Raw genomic sequence first — 21,272 nt, forward strand, 5'->3', positions numbered from 1 at the left:
AAAAAAAAAAAAAAATAGCTTAAAAATTAAAGTGAGCGCATAAGGAAAGTTTGAAAGTTGCTGCTGGAAAGTTATATCGACGGCGCAGTCCGCAACCACTTATCGATGGTAAAAGTGCAAAAGTGCATATCTCGGAAAACACGATTTTCCAGGAGAGTAAAAAACTGTCTACATTCCTCTCAATTGCTAGTAGAAGGGTAATAATTTTTGAGGATAGCAAGAATAAGATGTTTTTTCAGACTCTATCATCATTTTGAATAATTTCTCGAACTGTTAGAAAATACGGCAGAAATGCCGAGATTCGCGTTTTCGGCACTAAGATTTGGATTGCATTTTGCAAAAAGGAACCACTAGCATTGCGATGATGCTAAGATTGTGCAACTTCATCTTTTGCAATAAAATTGCGGAAATTGTGAAAAACTATGCAATTTAGATGGTAATTTTTGTCCTGAATTTACAGTTTTTAGCGCGCAAAATAGAAACTATTAATGGATAATCGGGTTTTTCCTCTAAGACAAAAGAAGTTGCACAATCTTAGCAGCATTGCAATGCTACTGGTTCCTTTTTGCAAAATGCAATCCAATTGACACTTCATCACGAGATACACATTTTTGCAATTAGGTTTTAAACCTGTTGTTGGTTGATTTGGATCATTTAAAGACTGAAAAAAGAGTTTCACTCTTAATATTCCTATCAGGTAAGATTTATTTTGATCTCATATAGCCAAGTCAAGCATTATATGATTGAAAAATGGCATTTGATTACGAGATCCGCATTTCTGCAATTATTGGCGTTTATTCATACTTAAATCTTAAATCACGGCAGTCATTTTGCATAGCCGGCTAATTGAAGGCAAATCATTGGCCCATGCAACAAGGTACGGGTTTCATCAATGTAATACGAACTTCTAAGGGAGCAACGCCTCCAACCCTGAGCCCCCCCCCCCCCCCCGGCATCCAAGAAGTCCAATCCAGAGGGGTGCCCCCCTGGCATCTAAAAAGTGTAACCCCGAGGGTCTGCCCTCCCCCCCCCGGCATAAAAGATGTCCAGCCCCCCCCCCCCCCCCCCGGGGGAATGCCCGAAGAGCAAAAAAGTGAATTGCAGAAATCGCAAACCATTTTTGCCATTCATGCAAATATTTTTTTTCCGTGTAAAAGGGAGGATCATAGTGGAGGATGGTGAAAGATCGGTACGCCCTGTATCTGCAACGGTATCTGCGACTTCTGTCAATGATGATACTGTGGAAAAAGTTCGTCCGATTGTTGGAGGAGACGCTCCTACAATGATTGGACAAACTTCAGTAGAATTGAATGTGTCAGCTGCATCAGTCCATCAGAAAATTTGTAGAGTAACAAAATCGCCGAACGGGTCAAACACGCCGCCGTAAAATTGGCGTTTTACAAAAACTAAAAAATATAATTCAGAATACTAAATATCAATGTACTTGTGCTGAGAGAGTAAGCTTTCAAATAAGCTCCAGTTGAACTTGATTGAACCATTTTTAAGGTCAGGGCGGCATCAGTCCGGTAACTTCTTTAACACACCACGTGTTTACGCATGTCGGTGGCGATTGTGGTTAACATTGACAATCAGTTCTCACCGCGGACTTCAGATTATGCGGATTTTTTCATTATCAGTCTATATTGCCAAGAACGTTTGAGGTAGTGTGTGACTCCGAGTCGTTTCATTGACCCATAATTTTTATCTGTATATCTTCTCGCACTTATTCTTAAAGTGATCGCTGGATCTCGGTGTTCGGATGAATAACATTATTTTTAGTTTGGGTATCAACATCCTAATAATCCTAGTGAGTGAATAAATTTTATCCTTAGTGTATGAAATGAATATAATAAAATGTGAAGTGAAATACGCTCTAAAATAATAAGGAATACACCTGAGAAACCGTTTTAAAAAAATTCACAGGTTTAAATAAAATAAATCAAAATGTTGCTGTTATTATGGTTTTCGGTATTTATACTTTATGTGGTGTACTTGTTAGTGAAAAAGTTTCCAATTATACGCAGACAATATCGAATTATGGAAAAAATACCAGGCCCTCCTCTTGATAGTTACTTTCTTGGCCACTCATCGGAGGTTTTCCGCACTGTTGAAAGTTAGTATTTCTCCTTGTTTTACAAATATTCATATATATTTTTATCCTTTCTCGTTCCTGGTGTTTTCTTGCATTTTAAACAAAAAAAAAACGTTATAGTATTTGAATAATTGCCAAAATGGTGGAACCTACCGTGGTGTATACTTACCCAAGTGACACCTTCTGAAGAAATATCGAGCTTGGTAGCAATACATCGAACCTTTATTGCAATAAAGTTACAATTTTAAGTACAATTTTCCATGTACTCAGGGTTTTTGTAGGTTTTCTTCTACGCTATAATTGAATAATCAATTTATTAGTATTGAAATCTTAGATAAAAAAGCACTAAAGTTTGAAATATTTTTAAGTCCCTTTTTAAAAAGGAATATAAATAAACAGCCCCATTTTTTCGATGTGTTGCATTATTGTTCCACATTAATGAAATCATTTTAGCTCCTTGATCAGGATATGTAGGCTCTTCACAGCGCAAACTATAATGTTCCAATAATTTTACCATGTTACTGCAATTTCTTTCAACCGATGCCATTCGGAAATGGACAATTTTTCCTTTAAATGAAACTAATTGATATGTCCTCTACTGAATAACAGTAATGGAATCAAACATCAATGGACCACTAGACTAGGTACGAATTCAAGCGATCTGATACATGTTTCTTAACCAAAATTTCACGTAAAACACGATTCACACATCGAAAATTACTGAAACCAATTCCTAACGAAGATATTAACGTTTTTATTTCACATTGGTTACGAGGAATTTGAACTACCCGTTCACAAGAAACTCAAAGCTCTGCGTGAGTCAAATCGCCTACTACAAAGGTTTCAGCAAGCTTCTCAATTGAGCAATGTTCAATTCCCACAATGTGTTGATCAAACTATTAGTAATTTGCTATAACTGAGCCAAAGCGTCAAGATTGAGATTGTCAGATTTTTATATCGCAGAGACTGTCATGATAACGTTTAGCGCGCGATGTGAATCACGTAGAGCATTGAGTTTTAACGAGCGGGTGGTTTGAATTCACGCATCAAGAATCATGAAATATCTTCGTAAGGAGTTAATTTCGGTAACTTTCGTTGTGTGCACCGTTTTTAAAGTGAAATCTTGGTTAAGAAACATGTATCAGAATGCTGAAATTCGTACCTTATCTAGCGGTCCATTGGTAATGCATCGAGACTGCAATACGAACTAATTTGTCGAAAAAAACCAATTTTTTTCAAAGATTCTAGACCATTCCTATTTACCTATAAATTTACGCACCACTCCAGACATTCAATCTAGAAATGGAAATCCATCTGTCTGTAATCCGTCTAATTACAATATTTCTATATTTTACTTTCTGACTTGAACTGAATCGAAACTATAGTTAACTTTTTTTCTCTCCGCCAGCCCGGCCCGCGTCTAATTTGCAGCTACACAAGGAATACGGAGGTATATATAGACAGTGGCCTGGTTGGGTACCTTTTATACTATTGGCTAAAGCTGAATACGCGGAGGTTTGTATTTTTGACGTTTTCTATAGCCATATTGGTACCAATGGTCGATGGGTGATAAAAATTAGATGTAATTCTTGGTCTTTAAAATCCTCGATCAGAATTCAAAATGCTTCAGTTATCTTTTAACGAATATTCCATGTATCTACCCCAAATGTAAATCAAATTTTATTAAGCTTATCATTTACTAAGATCTTTTAATATTTTTGCTGTTATATAAACTTTACACTTGAAATTATTTTGAAAAAGTTGATTACATAAGTTTACGAACATGCGTTAAAAAAAAAATTATCTCAACTAGTCAATAACAGACCTTATTCAATGTGCGTGGAATGATAGTTTCTATGCGTGTGCATCTAGGACTAAAAATCTACGTTTATCCTTTGTTCAGGTGTTTTTCACCTCGAAAAACTTGGAGACAAAATCCTTCTTATACGATGTATTCCATGACTGGTTGGGTCAGGGACTTCTCACTAGTTCAGGTAAGCATGATGATGTACACTGTACAAAAAATTTCCTGACTAGATCAGTATCTGTACATTGTAAAGATACTGATCTAGTCAGGAAATTTTTTTCATCCTGAAAAGTATCATAAATGCCATTTTTTCCAAAATTGACACATTATTCGTTTCGCATTCCTCAGATAATTTAACCCTCAGATGTCAAAGCCAGGCCAAATTCTGGTTTCCTCGCGGAAAAGAAAGGTTTGGATTTTTACCTGAATATCGGTGTGCAATATACAAACTCCGGATAGTTGATATGGCTTTTTATTTTGAATAGTATACCACCATGATTTTGTGTTAAATGCAAACTCAAAGTTTAGTTTAGTACACGGGCTCAGTTAAGGTAATATCCGAACTAGTTCGGCATCAAGCTAAATCTGGTTTGTATCCCAAAATTAAAGCATCGGCAGCAAAAATCGGGGTTTGTAGTCAGGGGACAGTTGAAAAGAGCCCCCCAAAATGAAGTGTTCAAACTTCACTTTCTGCTCCACCGCTTCCTACTTGAGTTCATGCATTAAAGTTATTATTTTTCCTCAAAGGCACTGCTCAGTAAAAATATATGATCATTTTAGAACCATCAGACATTTGAAATTAGAGGATGAACAGAGGGGTGCGTCACAAAATTGATGGAAAAAAATATTTCTTTCATTTTGGCGATGCACCCTTCAGTTTACCCTCTGATTCCAAATGTGTGATGGTTCGGAAATGATCATAACTCATGACCGTGCGGTGCCTTTAGGGAAAAATAATTTAAATGCATGAAACCAAGTAGAGAGTAATGAAGCAAAAAGTAAAGTTTGTCGCCGAAATGCTTTTCCGGACCCTCGGTAGTAAAAGCTAACTAAATATGATAAAAAGTAAAAACAAAATCGACAATACGTTTGTCCCTGAAGCTGAAAACGGCCCTTAATTGCGTCGTGTTTTGTGCAACTTATCACAAATACCGAATTCAGAAATGTAAGGTGATTCGATGGAGGCCATATTTTGCGTCAAAGCGACGTGCGATATATCGCATCGCTCTGTTCCATAATTTCAGCTCCTTGTCATTTTTTTCAAATTTTGAGATCGCACTTCTGTTGTCATGAGACCTAAGAACTCACGTACCTTTGACAAAGAAATTCAACGTAATAAAGGCGTGGTTTTTTAGAGGAAAAATATCGCACTCGACACTGATCTCGAAATTGCACTCGAATGCAATATTTTCCCTCTAAAAAAACCACGCCTTTATTATGTTAAATTTCTTTGTCAAATTTGGTACATGAGTTCTTCAGTCTCATGACAACAGAAGTGCGATCTCAAAATGTGAAAAAAATGACAAGTAGTTGAAATTATGAAACAAATCGATGCGATTAATCGCACGTCGCTCTGACACAAAAAATGGCCTCCATCGAATCACCATCTGCTTCGTTGGTTATGTTCAATTTATTGAGAATTGAGAAAGAATCATCACAAGCAACAACACTAATGCAACATACCTAATTATATCTTCAACTCTCCTTACAGGATTTTCTCAGAAAGCATAATCAAATGTTTCAATATTTTTAGTACATGTATTGTAACCATGTGACCATCCGTTTAAACACCTCATTTCTATTTTTTGGCTGAATTATAGGTCACTTATGGCAACAACGAAGGAAACTGATCACACCTGCGTTTCATTTCTCCGTTTTAAATGGATTATGTGACACTCTAGTGGAAAAAGGGATCAAAACAGTTGAATTGTTACGAAGCCAACCCAAAGATTCTCCAGTGGATGTCTATGAATTCATGTACTTGGTTGCCCTCGATAGTATCTGTGGTAATATATTTTGAGACAGTGTCAAGATTCTAAGATTCCAAGATTCCAAAAATGAGTAAAAACATTCACATTCTTACGAGAATATATGATCACCAATTTGAGCCTGCAGCCGGGTGGAAAGTTTATCAAATTACCTGGTTATAAGTACCTGATTCTTTCCAAGTAAAACTACAAATTATAAATGGAAATTTAGCAGCGTTGGGATTTCTTTACGTTCTAACACACAGCGGCACAAAGTGACTGAATCAATCAATTTTATTTAAGATCTGGTACTGCGGCTCTCATTCAAAAATTTTAAAACCATCATCTTAAACGGATCTCAAAAGTCCGTTCATTTTCTATTTTTTAAGTTTGAAGAGACAGATAAAAGTTCCATTGAGAAAATGGAATGAGGGATTTCCGTTTTAAATTAGATTTTTTTCAATTGCAGAAGCTGCTATGGGAATCAAAATCAATGCAATGACCGATCCAAAACTGGATTACATCCGAGCTCTTACAGAGTAAGTTACCTTTAAAAATTGTTACATCTGAACAGATAAAAAACAAGCTGATAAATCCAACACGTGGTCTTGGTGGAGCGCGCCATAAGAATATTTCTGCTTTATCATATTCAGGCTTTTCGTTGTTCTCACTCACTGAACGAGTTAGAACCGCCTTAAAATAAGCCTGGTTACCAGTGTTTAATTTCTGCACTTTAAAAAACTAGAGAATGCCAAGAGTTCACAGGAATTTTCCCCGATTTTTTTGAAAAATATTAACCCACGACAAACGAGCTCAAAGTTACTAGAGTCCCTTTATACCCAGAGTTAAGACAACTCGATTATCAGCTGACTGGCAGCCGGCCTTGGCTGGCCATGGAGGCCGAAACGAGTCCCCCTAAACGAACGATATTGAGGGATAAAGATCAGGAATCCTGCGATGTCTGTCATCCGAAAACAACCATCAACAAAAATGATCGATTAAAAATAAAATGAGATTGGTTTGTGAATAATTTCTCAATCTATTTTCATTTGGGACCGACGGAAATAACAATTTACTCTTGATAAACCACAATTAGGTAATATTTTCATTATTCTTGTTCTTATTCGAGGTGCCGCCATCTTGGTGCACTCGTTTCGGCCTCCATGAGCGAGAACCAATCAGAATCGGATTTTTTTTAGGCCACTTTCAGCCCAACCAAAAGTGAGTTTTCTTAACTCTGGGTATAAAGGGACTCTAAAAGTTGCGTATTTTTGAGCTCCCATTTAAACGCGCGTTGGTAGGTCACTAAAAAATGGCTGCCGTGACTGCCCGACGGAGAATAGTAACACTCGACCTCTGCGCTCTGCCGCATCCTATAGCCGGCACTATGAGGTATAATAATACTCCACTGATCGGTGCATTTTATGAATAAGCCGAATATACTAGTTCTTTATTATAAAATTAATTCCAATCGGAGATGATGTATAATGAGTATCCGAGATAGTTAGTTAGTTAGTATATTTTAAGACATTCAGCGTCACAGGCTATTTAACGTCTTTACAGAGAATTTTGAAAATGGGAGTATATACGAAAATTTAGATTTTAAAATTAAGAGAGGGTGAGGAGTTTCAGAATTTTGGTAGTAACATTGGGTTCATTCTATGTAAGTGGGTTTGTATTTCTGTTGATTGTAGGGGAGTAGATCCGCGATTGGAAATATCTGAGGGCAGAACAGTCCATAAGTACGTGTTTGATGGTTAGAGATGATAAATTACAGAAGTGACAGATGTGTTGATTTTCTTTGGGGATGATATGATTGTGAGTGAAAAAAAGTGTGACCTATCCTGAGACGCGCATTTTGGACTTCACATGATCTTGTTTTGTGGTTAGAGGTTCTTGGATATGGCACGGGGGCTCTACGGAGACGAAGATAGCAACTTATTGATGCTGCGGTTTATACTTTAATCGAACCGAAATCATATGTTCTGTAATATCAAAAAGTATGCGGTAATTTTATTTCCTTACCATCCTATGATTGCCATCTGAGGCGGTATTTTTTTAAAAATAATTCAACTTTTTTACCCTTACTATGCACTCTAAAAGCGTCCTTGAACAAAGGGATTAATTGTTATCAAGTCTATTTAATTTTGATTTCTTTTACGGTTAAATGTTTTTTTAATCATGTTTTTACATTTTTCAGTAATACAAAAATTTCAATCGAACGAACGTTTAAACCGTGGCTAAATCATCGTTTCTTTTATATCACACCAATGGGTCGTAGACTGGCCAGAAATTTGGAAACAATTTTTCAACTGTCAAAAATGGTACGTAAATATCACATGATATTACGGTGATTTATAGTGATAACACGGTACGGTGTATTAATGCTCATGGTTGATAAAAATTACTGCGTGTGGATACTGTTGAAAAATTGGTAAGAAAATTGAATATGAATGGGGTGATATAAAATGTGAAAATGCGCTGACTCATTCTTGCAGGAACAATTATGGAACATGGGTTTTTGATCGTTTCAGAGGTTTTAGGGTAGGGTTGAATAGATGTATAAGTCCTGGTACATGCACATGATAGTTAGAAAGATTTATAAGCCACCTCTAATTAAATGAAAGTACCTGTATCATAACATTTCTGATATTTTTACAGAAAATTATTTTATTCTTACGAATAAATAGGAGCCTCGAGCGAAAAAATAGTTGTAATTATAGCTATACAGCTCTGTAGAAATAAAACTGATCAGGAGTTAATTTTTAGTGGTATTTACAGGAAGTTCATGAATAATTTTTTGTATGCATGCTTTTTAATTCGATTCTATCATTTTAAACCTCAATAAATAAAACTCTCTTTCACAGGCAATCAGCCACAGCAAAATGACGAGAAAACCTAAAAGGAAAGAAAACGAAGACACTGAATTCGATGAAATTAAAGGTGATAAAATGACCTGATTAAGATTAAGTTACTGTATAAGTCATTACCAGTATGAGGGTTTTTACCTTCGCATTAGGGTACATATGAACGCCGGTGCTTAAGATATGATGAGGACTTTTTCCACGCCAGTATACCGTTTTTGAAAATTCACATAGTTCAATATTATCCGATTAATTTACTATGGTTTACAGAGGAGCAATGATTCCGCCACGAGCTATTGGTAAAATTGGCCGTTGTAAAAAATCTAAACTGACCAAGCACCAAGACCTCAATTTTGTAAGCATTTTTATGAGCTAAACGTCTGTATTCGGTGATATTAATAGACGTGCCGGATTTTTTTTTTTTTTTTTTTTTTTATTTACAGCTTGAACAAATCATGGGAGACAAATTGAAGAACTTTTGAAAAATTTGCTTTCGGCCAATTTGAATCACATATTACAGAAAGGGCACTATTGCAGAAATGTTAATTGTTCAGAAACAGCAAAAAACCGATTTGATTAAACTATAAGCTTTTGGAAAAAAATTTTTCGTGGTTTTCTTTTGTCCCCCAAGTAGACTAACAATTTCCATAAAACATTTTTACATGATACTCTTTCTGGGTTGTAAATAATGACATTTTATGAAAGAGCAATAGTGCCATTTCTGTATAATACATGGGGGAAGGAGCCACAAAGAGTGATAGAATGAAGCCAGAAAATTATTTTAGCCCTTGTTTTTCATCTCAAATGTATGGCAATGATGCATGTCCATAGCGAAAGTTGGAAATTGTATCTCCATTGCAACGTTTCAAAATTTCTGCTCTCTTTTCATTTTATTTTTTTAAAGAGAACTAATAGAGATTTTCCCATGAAATTTTCAGAAAACAATCTTGATGGTGTGAAGAAAATGTACACAAAATTTCAATAGAGAATACTTAAGAACAAAAAAAAAAAAAAGAAGACGAAAAAAAAACTTAACCCCTGTCAAAAACACATAAAAAATGTGAATATAGTACCCTGTCTGCACTACAGGATGTGTCTACATACACTAATGCGACAACCGCAAAAAAATCAATTTCGAAAAAAAAGTCGATTGTGCCCTTTCTGTAATGGCTGATTCATTTGTGCACAACGCTTCAAGCCAACATATGGAGTTGGAAAATTCTACACCACACCAAAATGTATAAATATTACTGATAATTTTCTAGGGAAAAAGAAACTTGCGTTTCTAGATCTTCTCTTAGAGGCTCACGACTCAACCACAGCTTTTATCACGGATGAGGGTCTGCAAGATGAAGTGAATACGTTTATGTTTGCCGTAAGTACAGTAAGCAGAGTTGATTTTTATGACTCGGCGGCTCTCGCAAGAGGTAGTGAATTCTTATTAGATGTTGTCAGAGTCCCACGCAAATGAAAAATTTGAAAGGGTTAATTTATATTGTATTCTCTAGGCAGTGAAAATTAACGCAATCACTTTTATATAAGAATACTTTAGTGTTTCCATTATGACGGTTACTCAGTGGAGGGTATGGATTAATTGAATCGACATGATTCCTTCAAAAAATAATGACGCATGGATCCATCGACTTGATCCGATTGATACCGATAAACTCAAGAAATTAAAAAAAAGTCGTTAATTATTTATTGTTGTTGCATGGAACTCATAGCTGATCGAATTTCCTCTCAAGTTCACGGCCAGACAATTTTTTTAAAGAACAAACGCACAAATAATTTGAAGAATTTTACGCTAATTTTAAGATTCACCCTGCGTAGCGATTTGAGTCTTATGTCTGCGCTTGTCAATCGAATCATACATATGAAAAATTGAACTTTTATTCCCTTCTACTAGTAATTCTTATTTTTTTTTTTTTTTTTTTTTTTTTTTTTTTTTTTTTTTTTTTTTTTACCACAGGGACATGAGACTACGGCCTCATCGATGAGTTTCACGCTGCATATTTTAAGTATTCATCCAGAAATTCAGGTACCTGTGCTTTTCTTACCGTGATTTTTTTCTTCTACGCTGACTTACTACTCCAACTAGGCAGTCCAAAGGTTTAGGATTTAGAGGTCTACTCTGCACCCTGTAGACATTTATTTAACCGTGGATCTATGTTTTTGTCATTTGAAAACAAATGAAAATAAAATAGATTTGCTCTAGAATTAATCTCTCAAAAGATGATTAATTATTATCGGCTCTTCATCTTTATACATACTCCTCTCTCTGTCTTCCTCGTTTTCATTCAACAATTCGTAATGAATCACGCGTAGAACACGATGCGTTCCAGGGCCGGATTTACCTACTTGCCACCCATGCCATGGGTGGCAAGTAGGTGGCCCATGGGCCGCCTGTAATTTTCCGCCCCTTCTCATTCGTTTTAAAACATCAATAGATCGTATTCGACAGTGGTTTGATGTATCGTTTGGTTCCAAACAATAGAACATAACCTCAAACAAAAATTTTAGGATTTAATTGGAAAAGCTGAAAATGAGAAAATTCCTAAGAATTTCACTTCTCATTGCCATTTGGTACTGGAGAAAATAACAATTCGATCACATAAGACCCGTTACTTCAGATTTCTAAATTGACTTTTGAGACTGTGGTTACATATTGAACCAATCGATATCAATATAATCTCACCTGTGTGATCTGTCGAATACGATCTATAAAAACCGCCGGTGGAGGAGGGGTGTATGAGACGCGTTTACTCGTGTTGACCACATTTTTTGTGACAGCCCTGTCAACACTAACAAAAGTTCAGTTTCGTAAATCCATCCCTGTTTGGACAAGACCTTAAATTTATAAAAAAACGAACGAAAAAATTGTGAAAGAACAAACATAAACGTGGTTAATAATTTTAACTTCCGCCGCTGCCCGACCGCACTGTGTTGGCGCAATGCGTGAAGTATCCAAACAGTCTTGTAGGCGCTGTGCGTTTCATGCCGACCGCTGCATGACCAATGCAGGTCAAATTGCGTGTTTGGTTTCTCTCGTAACTCGACTAATTATAGGTGTCGTCTCTTGTATCACCGAAAGACGACAAAATTAGAAATTACTATACTTTTATTCTCAAGCAATGAGAGATTTTGTCGCCTTTTTTCGTTTGTAATTTATTTTCTGAATCCGATTTTTCTCTCTCTTTTTTTGATACCTGCATTCAAAAAGATTGCAAAATTTGCCGCCCCCTACATTTTGCCACCATGGACCGCGGCCCTTATGGCCACCTTCTTAATCCGGCCCTGATGCGTCCGCTAAAAACGAGAAAAAAATACTCAGAAACCGAATAATACGCAGTTAAAACAGCGCAAATTTTCTGAGAGATCAAAACACCCCGGGTTCGCGCCGAACCAAATGATGTCATCCGGCACCAATCAGAAGAGAGCAAGGGTTTCTGCGACTTCCGTCAGATGTCTCGCTACTCCTCATAAATGAAAACAAAAGAAAGTCGTAACCATATCTTTAGAATCAAAGAATCGAATCGAATCTAATTCATGTTATGAATGTCTGTCCTGCACGGCTACGTCGAAAGTCATGTGAACGACCTTAAATGTATTGATTTTCCGCAAGCAAAATCTTATTAGCTTCTTAAAGAACAGTGCTACAGAATGATTTAAGCACAAAGAGGAAATATTCTGTTGAATTCATGTATTCGTGTTATTATGTTCACGTTAAACATAGATCAGTTCCACATTGGAACAAGTAGAATACTCTAACTTAATGTGATTAATAAGGCTTGATTTGAACAACACCATTTTATTTGTATTTGAATGGAAACCGAGGTGTTGTACAGAATATTTATTAATTACTGAGGTACCTTTCGGCTTACGCCATCTTCGGAGTACATATTCTTCGGAAACATAAATATATCACAGTTAAGCTTGTGACAACTTGTGTAAAACAAACTGTGATATATTTCTGTTTCCGGAGAATATGTACTCCGAAGATGGCGTAAGCCGAAGGTACCTCAGTAATTAATACATATTCAGTACAACACATTGGTTCTCATTCAAATACAATGTGATGATAAGGCGCGTTATTGACTCGTACACGTCAACCTCATTAGATTTCATTTACGGAGATTTCAATATAGGTAAGCAGCACACGAAGAGAATTCACGATCCAACACTGCGAGGTCAACCACGCACCTCGACGACCGTATATTTGGGAACGTCGAAAGCCATTTAAACGAACTTAAATTTATTTATCTTCCTGAAGCAAAATCTATTTTTATGTAATTTCTTTTGCCATAGCACGTCCAATTGGACTCCATTTTGCAATTCGGAACTATAATTTCTGCCTCATCCATAAAAACACTTAAGTGCATAGTTAAACTGATGGTACTTATGCTGTTCCTAAATTGAGCCAGAAATTGTAGTTCCTAATTGCAAAATGCAGTTCAATTGATCCCTCTAGTGAATCAAATTGCCCGTTTGAGGTTGAAATGGCGACTTGCAATATTCTGCAGTTCCTCGGAAACAAGAAGAAACACATATTCGTGAATTGTAAATGCGCATACAACTCTCACTTCTCACCTTGCGAAGTGCTGGTTGCATGCCAAGAACGACCCATTCTTGCCAGATGGTCCTGAAAAATCATCCTTTTTTCCTCATTTAAAGTCATATATAATACTCACATGTTATCGTCTAACCGGACAACTTTGGCGCGACCTTAACATCTCGATGAGTCATGTCACTCATGCAGAACCGTTTAGCTGCCGATTTACGGATTCTCTGCTACGCTGGTGACTTGTCTCCAACTCAATCGATGACTACTCAAATATGCCAACTAATAGATTGATGTGCAGATTGCCTACTCTCTCCCCCGAAGGAGCTATCATTGTTGGAACTAGTTGCAATTAAGGTGAAACATGTTTCAACTTCAAAGTATTGCTGGTTGCCTATCTTTATATTTTAAACAACTTTGGTGCAGCAATTTTGCAATCTCAGCAGGTTGCAAGTTTGTCTTCCGATCAGATCTCCGAAAATCGGCACTTATTGACCAACAGTTGACCGAAAGTTGCAACTTTGTTGCAACAAACACCAACATTGTTTCAACTTGTTGCAACTTTTACATTGAGAAATGCTACTTGGGTACATTTATTATCGTATGATGCACATAATTTACGTGGTACCGCCTTGCAGATGAAATGCATTCCGGGTACGATTGTTGCATTTTAAATGGACCGTTTTCGAAACATGTTCGACGAATTGGTTGGTTCGAAACAATAAAATATAACACCAAACCGAAATTTCAGGATTTAAGCTGAAAAAGCTAAAAAAAAGGAAACTCCTGACACTTTCACACTTTTCGCTTGCCGCACGCAGTACTCATAAGGATCAAAAATTAATCACAAAAATGTATTACAAAAATCCGTTACCACAAATCACGTGATGGACTTTTGAGGCTATATGTATACATAATGAACCAATCTATATCTATACAATGGAGAATTTGCACACAAAAATGTTATTTCTTCATCTGAAAGTGTCTAATGAGCTGAGTTCGCAGTATTTTTTATAATTTTTTTCTGACATGAGAAATTGGAGAAAAATTTATTTAAAAGTGAGAAAATGTGCCGCCTTGTGACTTCATCTGGCGGCATTTCCCATTTAAACACGTGTATTTTAGCAGAATCGGTTATTTTGTCATATCTCCTCTAATAATTGCTCAATTTATGAATCAAGGATATCTTCATGTTCAGTTCACTCAGTAGATTCCATTTCAACACGGAATTCATCAAATTTCAGACCCTTGCAAATTCTCCATTGCAGTGATAGATCGTCTGTTTGATGTATCGGATACGATCTATGCTAACCATTGGGTGGATTACTTTGTTAAAAGCGAAATTTTAGTCCCTGGGTCAACCTTTGAGGAATTTCCATGTCAAAAAATATCGTCTAAACATTAAAGTAAAGTCAAATCCACTTATTCCATTTTGCAACCGATTATTTCAATTTATGAGTATTAATGGTGATTTGGGAATAGTGCTATTGACTTTACCTTACAATTTGAGAGGGTGATTTACAGCGCTAACATACCTGGCTGATTGATTGAACAACTACAGGGCCGGATTTTCCTATACTTGCCGCTTGCCGCCCATGGGCCGCCTGTATTTTGCCGCCCCCTTCTCATTCGTTTTGAAACATCAATAAAAACCATCAAGTGAACGTGCCAGAGGGGGAAAGGTGCATAAGTCGCGTTTACTCGTGTTGGACACATTTTTTGCGAAAGTCCTGCCAACACTACCAGCAAAAGTTCACGGAACTCGGCGCGAAAGTTAAGTTCCGTAAACCTACCACTGTGTGGACAAAGCCTTCCATATATGAGAAATTAACAGAAAAATCATGGAAGAACAAACATAAATGTAGTTTAATAATTTTAAGTTCCGCCGCCGCGCCGCGCCGAGCTGACCGCACCGTGTTTGGTGCAATGCGTGAAGTATTCACGCTGTCTTGTAGGCGCTATGCGTTTCACGCTGACCGCACTGTTTGACGCAATGCGTGAAGTATTCATGCATTCTTGTAGGCGCTATCCGTTTCACGCTGACCACAATAACCGCACTGTGTTTGATGCAATGCGTGAAGTATTCGTGCAGTCTTGTTGGCGCTAATATGTGTTACATGCCGATTGCCGCGCCGAGGGCTTCTCCTTTTCATCTCAAGTCCTCGTCATCATTTCTCCCTAAGTCGCGCCGTTCCAGGCCAAATTGTGTGTTTGGTTTCTCTCTTAACTCGACTAATTAAAGGTGCTGTCTCTTGTATCGCTGAAAGACGACAAAATTAGAAATTACTATACTCTCAGGAAATGAGAGATTTTGTAGCCTTTTCTCGTTTGTAATTTTTTTTTCTAAATACGATTTTTTTATACCTACATTTAAAAAAAATTCAAAATTTGCCACCCCCTAGATTTGCTGCCATGGGCCGCGGCCCATGTGGCCACCCCCTTAATCCGGCCCTGAAGAACTATTTCAATATTCCTAAAATAATCTACCTATCGGTTTAAATTTGAAATATCCGATTGTACCCAGGACCCAGGATGCATTCCAGAAAAGCGGAGGATCTACTTTTATTCCCAATTCTAAGGAAGTCGAGCACATATTTTCTGATGAATTTCGCTTCAAGTTGCTTATCTGTGTGTCCTGCTCATTCTTTGCAGGAAAAATGTTTCCGAGAGCTGGATGATATTTTTCAAGGATCAGACAGGAAGCCCACAGTAGACGACCTTCGGGACATGAAATACTTGGAGCAAGTCATCAAAGAAAGTCTGCGTTTGTTCCCGAGTGCGCCTCAAATTGGTCGAAGAGTTTCGGCGGACACGCAATTCGGTAAAATCATCACAAGTTTTAATGTCACAGTCGTGGTAGTACATCCAGGCTTTGTGTTTTCATCGCATTTTCCGTTGTTTCCCAGACGAAGAAACGTATCAAGGGCGCGATTGCGTTTTTTGCCACGAAAACAACAAGAGAAACCGTCTGGATCATCGCTGATTTTAAACGGCAATCCATGAGAAAACCTGTGCAGTTTACAATAAAAATGTACCATAATTTCAAAGTAAAAAAAATTATTCTGAAATGCAATTTGGCAACGCTAAGATAAAGTTACATTCTTTTGTCTAAAAAATGACGATTTGTGTCGGTGGTATATGTGACAAATCTTAATGGTTTCATTATTATTTTTTTTTTTTTTTTAAAAAAAAGAATCTCGAAATATTGTGAATATATTCGTATTTAAAAAATTCGCAGCAATTCCCAAAGCATACTCCTTGGTTTTTGGTTGGGTATATGAGGCAAGAGCTAAAATTAAACCTAATATCGATACAATATGAAGCCATTATTTGGACGTATTTCTATCAAATGGAACTAAGCGCCATAGGAGAAGGAAGGTAGAGAGGAGGCTTGGATTGACGGCGGAATCGGGCGTCGGGCTCATTTCGTCCTATACTCGCAATGCTTTTCCATGGCGCATGGAATGCTCCTTCAATTTTTTGAACGCAATACGAACATCCGTCGAGGTTGTATAGTTGTATCAAGGCGCCGTAGCAAGCGCGTCCCATTGTTTATCGTTACAGACGAATATTCGTTGAGAGAGGCCAGTCATAATGCCCTCAATTTTACGCATACATATTTTCGAGCAAAATGAGAGACGACGTTTCTCCATTTGCGACATTGCAGACTTCCTTAGAAATTTTATTTTTCTTTCGAGAAGCTGGTCAACATGAAACTTAAATTCTCCATGATTTTTCGTCTTCGATAGCGAAAGATTTGGTTCAAAATCTAAAGTCGTAAATTTGGATTGTTTCTCATGGAAGAGATGAATTAAGAACGGAAATTTTGAAACACCGCAACGGAGATACGTGGTTTTGCACCTCAGTCGGAACGATACGGACATCCAACAAGCTTAAATAGTTTCATCAAGTCCCCGTCACCGCCGACCAACGCGTTTGTCGATCGAATCAACTACAGGTATTATGCGTAGGAAGTCAAAACGCCTTCAATTATTTGAACGCAATACGGACATCCGTCGAGGTTGTATAGTTGTATCAAGGCGCCGTAGCAAGCGACTCCGGGATTCAAAATTCCTCTAAAGGAACTCAATTTGGCGCTTAGTTCCGTTTGACAGAAATAGTCCATTTCTGGCACATCCATAACTATCAAATCATTTTAATGTTTATGCAACAAACTACACACTTGTCAATTCAAAAATGAGCGAGAAATAATTATTATAATAAGTACAAGGTTTAGTTCGATTAGGCTGGTTAAATGCAGTTTTACAGCGACAAATCAATCGTTGTTGCCAGGAATGCAAGGGACAAGTTTTTACTCATAAAAACGATAGCTTACCTTGCTACAAAAAAATTGTTCTTGTATAAATGAACATTGCTGCTCTCGGCACTGGGTAAACTCTACTTATGGCTTAGTAAGACTTACTAACCAGAATATTGTCGTGATGTGGGGAGTAAGACAAGAAGTCAACACATAAGCTGTTGGTTGATTTTTGTGTTTCACTGTGTCAAATCGACTAGATCTTTGGGTTAAGAAGACTAAATTTTTGTGTTGAAAATCTGCGACCGCGTTAACAATTATAAAGCTAGCCGCCAGAATCGAACCGGAATCAAATCGGTGGTAATTCTAATGCGCTAGCCATCCGCAAGTCGCGACTTCTGAGTAAGGGGAAAAAAACAAGAGTACATAAGTTCGGCAACGCGCTTCCTTCATGATCCAATGTCTCAGAGTAACCTAAGATGTTAGCCGATTTAACACCAAATGTTGTTAAGCAACCTAAGTTATTTGTGTTGACCTGAACGTCAACACATCTCAAAAAAGTAACGCAGACTATACTGCCGTGCTAACGAAAAACACCGTATGAACATTCGAGAGTTGCCAAATTTCCTTCGATGAAATGTTAATTTTTGAGAAAAGATGTGAATATTTGTCCTTGAAAATTTCAGGAGCTTTAGGTGAAATTGGGAACAAAATTATTTGAAAAATTGGAAGAAAAATATTCATAAGTTTACCAGGAAATTTGTGTTTTATCAAAGGAAATTTGGCAACGCCTGAAGGTTCATACGGCGTTCTTCCTTAGCACGGCAGTATTAAGTATGTAACTGTATACCTCCCCCTTCCCTAATATCGATAACCCTACTTAATTCTCATGCTTTAACCGCCAGGTAAATACATCGCTCCCGCCGGATCAAATTTAACATTGTCCATTTACGCGCTGCATCGGGATCCCGAGCAATTTCCGGATCCGGAAAAATTCGATCCGGAAAGGTTCAGTCGCGAAAATGTCAGCATCCGACATCCGTTCGCTTATGTTCCATTCGCAGCTGGAGCCAGAAATTGTTTAGGTAAGATCACATTGAAGTCTCTCATAATCATAATGTATTAAATAAATAAAGATGAATCAAATATTTATTAAAATTGATTCACAAAAGCGGGTAACCGGAGGCGCAGAGGGGAGCCCCCGGCCAAACTGCTAGGATGCACGAAGCGCGTCCCGAACAGCTAGTATTGGTTTCAGGACATTTTGTCAACGATTTTATGTCCGCACATCTTTTTTGTCCAGTAATTTACACCCACACGTAAAATGAGCAACAGTGACTTGGTCCAAGCGTTATATTTTAGTCAGTATGTAAAATTTGGGGAGTGAGGTCTGGCAACTCAAGAAAAGAACTGAAGACATGCTTTGGGCAACTGAGATGGACTTTTGGCAAAGGTCTGCTGGGATATCGAGAAGAGAGCGTGTCCGCAATGAGAAGGTACGTGAGATAATGGGTGTGGAGAAGGACATCGTGCACAATATCAGGTCCAAGCAGTTGGTCTGGTATGGTCATGTGCGAAGGATGGCATAGATGATCGGTTGCCCAAGCAGGTCTTCGATTGGGTTCCTCCCATAAGGCGACGGCGTGGATGTCCTGTGAAAGGTTGGCGACAAGGGGTGGAGGAGGAGATCAGAAGGTGCCAATTGCCTGATGATCTATGGGAGGATAGGGGGCAATGGCGATTGGCGGCGCTAAAAAAGCGGCGTAATGTTTGTATGTAAAATTATATTGAAAATATGGAAATGAGAAATTAAGAGAGAAGAAGGTGTTGTTATAGTTGCTCAATTTCGAAATGAAATGTTATTACTTTCTCCTTTTGAAACATCTTTTTAAATTGTGAATATTTGGTTTTATTTTTATTCTTAAAATATTCGATGTACAATATACCTTATATATGTATAGTATTTTTTCCCCAATTTTTTCTTTACAAAATTATTACTTCATTTTGAAAACATTTATATTTTTAAAACGTGACAAATATTTGTAAAACCTTTTCCAAGCGACATTAATCTCAGTGCGCCGCAGTTGTGTTGAAAGCAACAAAACAAAAATGAATTAAAGAGGCAAAAAAACCAAGAGGCACGCAATCTTTGGTTTTAACGCATTTGTACATCTATTTTTTTGAGTAAAATACGTACAGTTTTGAGCGTTTGGTTCCGCACACATCACACAGCAGCACCACGGAACCACCTCAATATTTACAAAACACATTATATTTTCCTTTGATAGAAGCTTTTTCAAATGAGGATAATCCATGCAGAGTGTGCAAGGATTACAAAATCATGAGAGCCAAACCCAGAGCGGAACGGTGTGCTGCCAGCGCCGAACCGCACTGGCGCCTACAAACCTAAGGGGATACTTCACGCACCGCGCAATGCGTGAAGTATCCCGGTTAGGTTTGTAGGCGCTGGCCGGCTGCTCACCGTGCCACGGCGCCTCAAGCAACTATTTCACAACAGAGGTGTTGCACAGTATCATACAAAATGGAAGGCGCTCCAACGTATTAAGAATGACATTCATCCTTTAAGAGTACGGAGCTTTCCTCTCAAAATAAATCAAGATACTACGGCACAAAAAGAGAGGGGTAGTCCAAATACTCACCAAGTCCCAGCAACCGTATTTAATAACGTTTAGCACAACTTCTGAATTTCACTAGAGATCGTAAAAAATGAAATCCCCCTGTTTTCTAAAAGCATGGATTTTTCATCCTAAGTGATATTTGAAAAAACTTTGCACAGCCGCGCTCAAGTTTACAGGAGGTACAAAGCCTAGACAAAACTAGGAAATAACCTTGTGTAAAGTTGATGGTATGTTGTTTTCATTCTAATGACTAAAATCTGGTAATTGCTCGATGTGTTGCAGGACAAAAATTTGCGATGATGGAAGAAAAGGTGATCTTGTCCTACATTATACGGCATTTCATTATTGAGGCTGTGACACAAAAAGACGACGTGAAGGTATTATTTTCAGCTATCTTACGGTCAAAAGATAGCATAAATGTTATATTCAAACAAAGAAATGTTCTTAATGCTCAATGAATTACTTTTATAACACCTGATTAAACAAGTTTAGTTCAAGTAAACAAACGCACCTTCATTCTTGTAAGTTTCTGCATTTTCGAGTGTGATTTTTCGTACCCTTAAATGGCTTTTTGGGGTTATTCTCAGAGGCGTAAATGTGGGCCCGCAATGCGGAGGACTCGAGAGTCGCGATAAACGCATCCGGAAAATCCGAAATTCACTCCGGAATAACTCCAAAATTAACGCGGATTTTTCGATCCATTGAAATTCGGATACAATCGAGTTCTGCTATTAATCGACGCAAAAAACTTTGAGTGCGTATAAAAACGGTTTCTTCATTAATAATAATTACCCACCAGTTAATGAGATGAGCTTAAAATGAGTTCGGATTTTAGAAAACTGCTCATTTGAACTGTTCTTTAGTCCAGATAACTTTCCACAGAAACGGACCATTTGAAGCATGCGATATTTTTGCTGGGATCAAACCAGTGAACCGTAGATCTTTATAGCATCAGGAGCTTCACAAGTAAACCCGCATAATTCAAATATCGATCAATAATAATCAATCAAATATTCAATCAATTTCATTTTTGTAGTTTGAGTCTGTGATTTAGTTACGTTGTTTTTTTTTTGTGTTGTTTTTCCTT

The 21,272-nt window shown here is 37.5% G+C and overlaps 1 protein-coding gene across 1 annotated transcript; it reads left to right on the plus strand.

Annotated features, from left to right (window-relative positions):
- Window positions 1-1,622: 1,622 nt before the first annotated feature.
- Window positions 1,623-21,220, plus strand: LOC109043912 (cytochrome P450 4C1). Its single transcript, XM_072304673.1, has 13 exons — window positions 1,623-1,807; window positions 1,924-2,113; window positions 3,501-3,607; window positions 3,996-4,086; window positions 5,720-5,905; window positions 6,336-6,405; window positions 8,067-8,190; window positions 8,734-8,809; window positions 9,996-10,105; window positions 10,700-10,768; window positions 15,941-16,109; window positions 18,452-18,631; window positions 20,468-21,220. Exons 2-13 carry the CDS (start codon window positions 1,945-1,947, stop codon window positions 20,641-20,643), a joined length of 1,527 nt encoding a protein of 508 aa, XP_072160774.1. The 5' UTR covers window positions 1,623-1,807; window positions 1,924-1,944; the 3' UTR covers window positions 20,644-21,220.
- Window positions 21,221-21,272: the final 52 nt, after the last annotated feature.

Source organism: Bemisia tabaci, chromosome 9, assembly GCF_918797505.1.
Source record: "Bemisia tabaci chromosome 9, PGI_BMITA_v3".
Classification (NCBI taxonomy): domain Eukaryota; kingdom Metazoa; phylum Arthropoda; class Insecta; order Hemiptera; family Aleyrodidae; genus Bemisia; species Bemisia tabaci.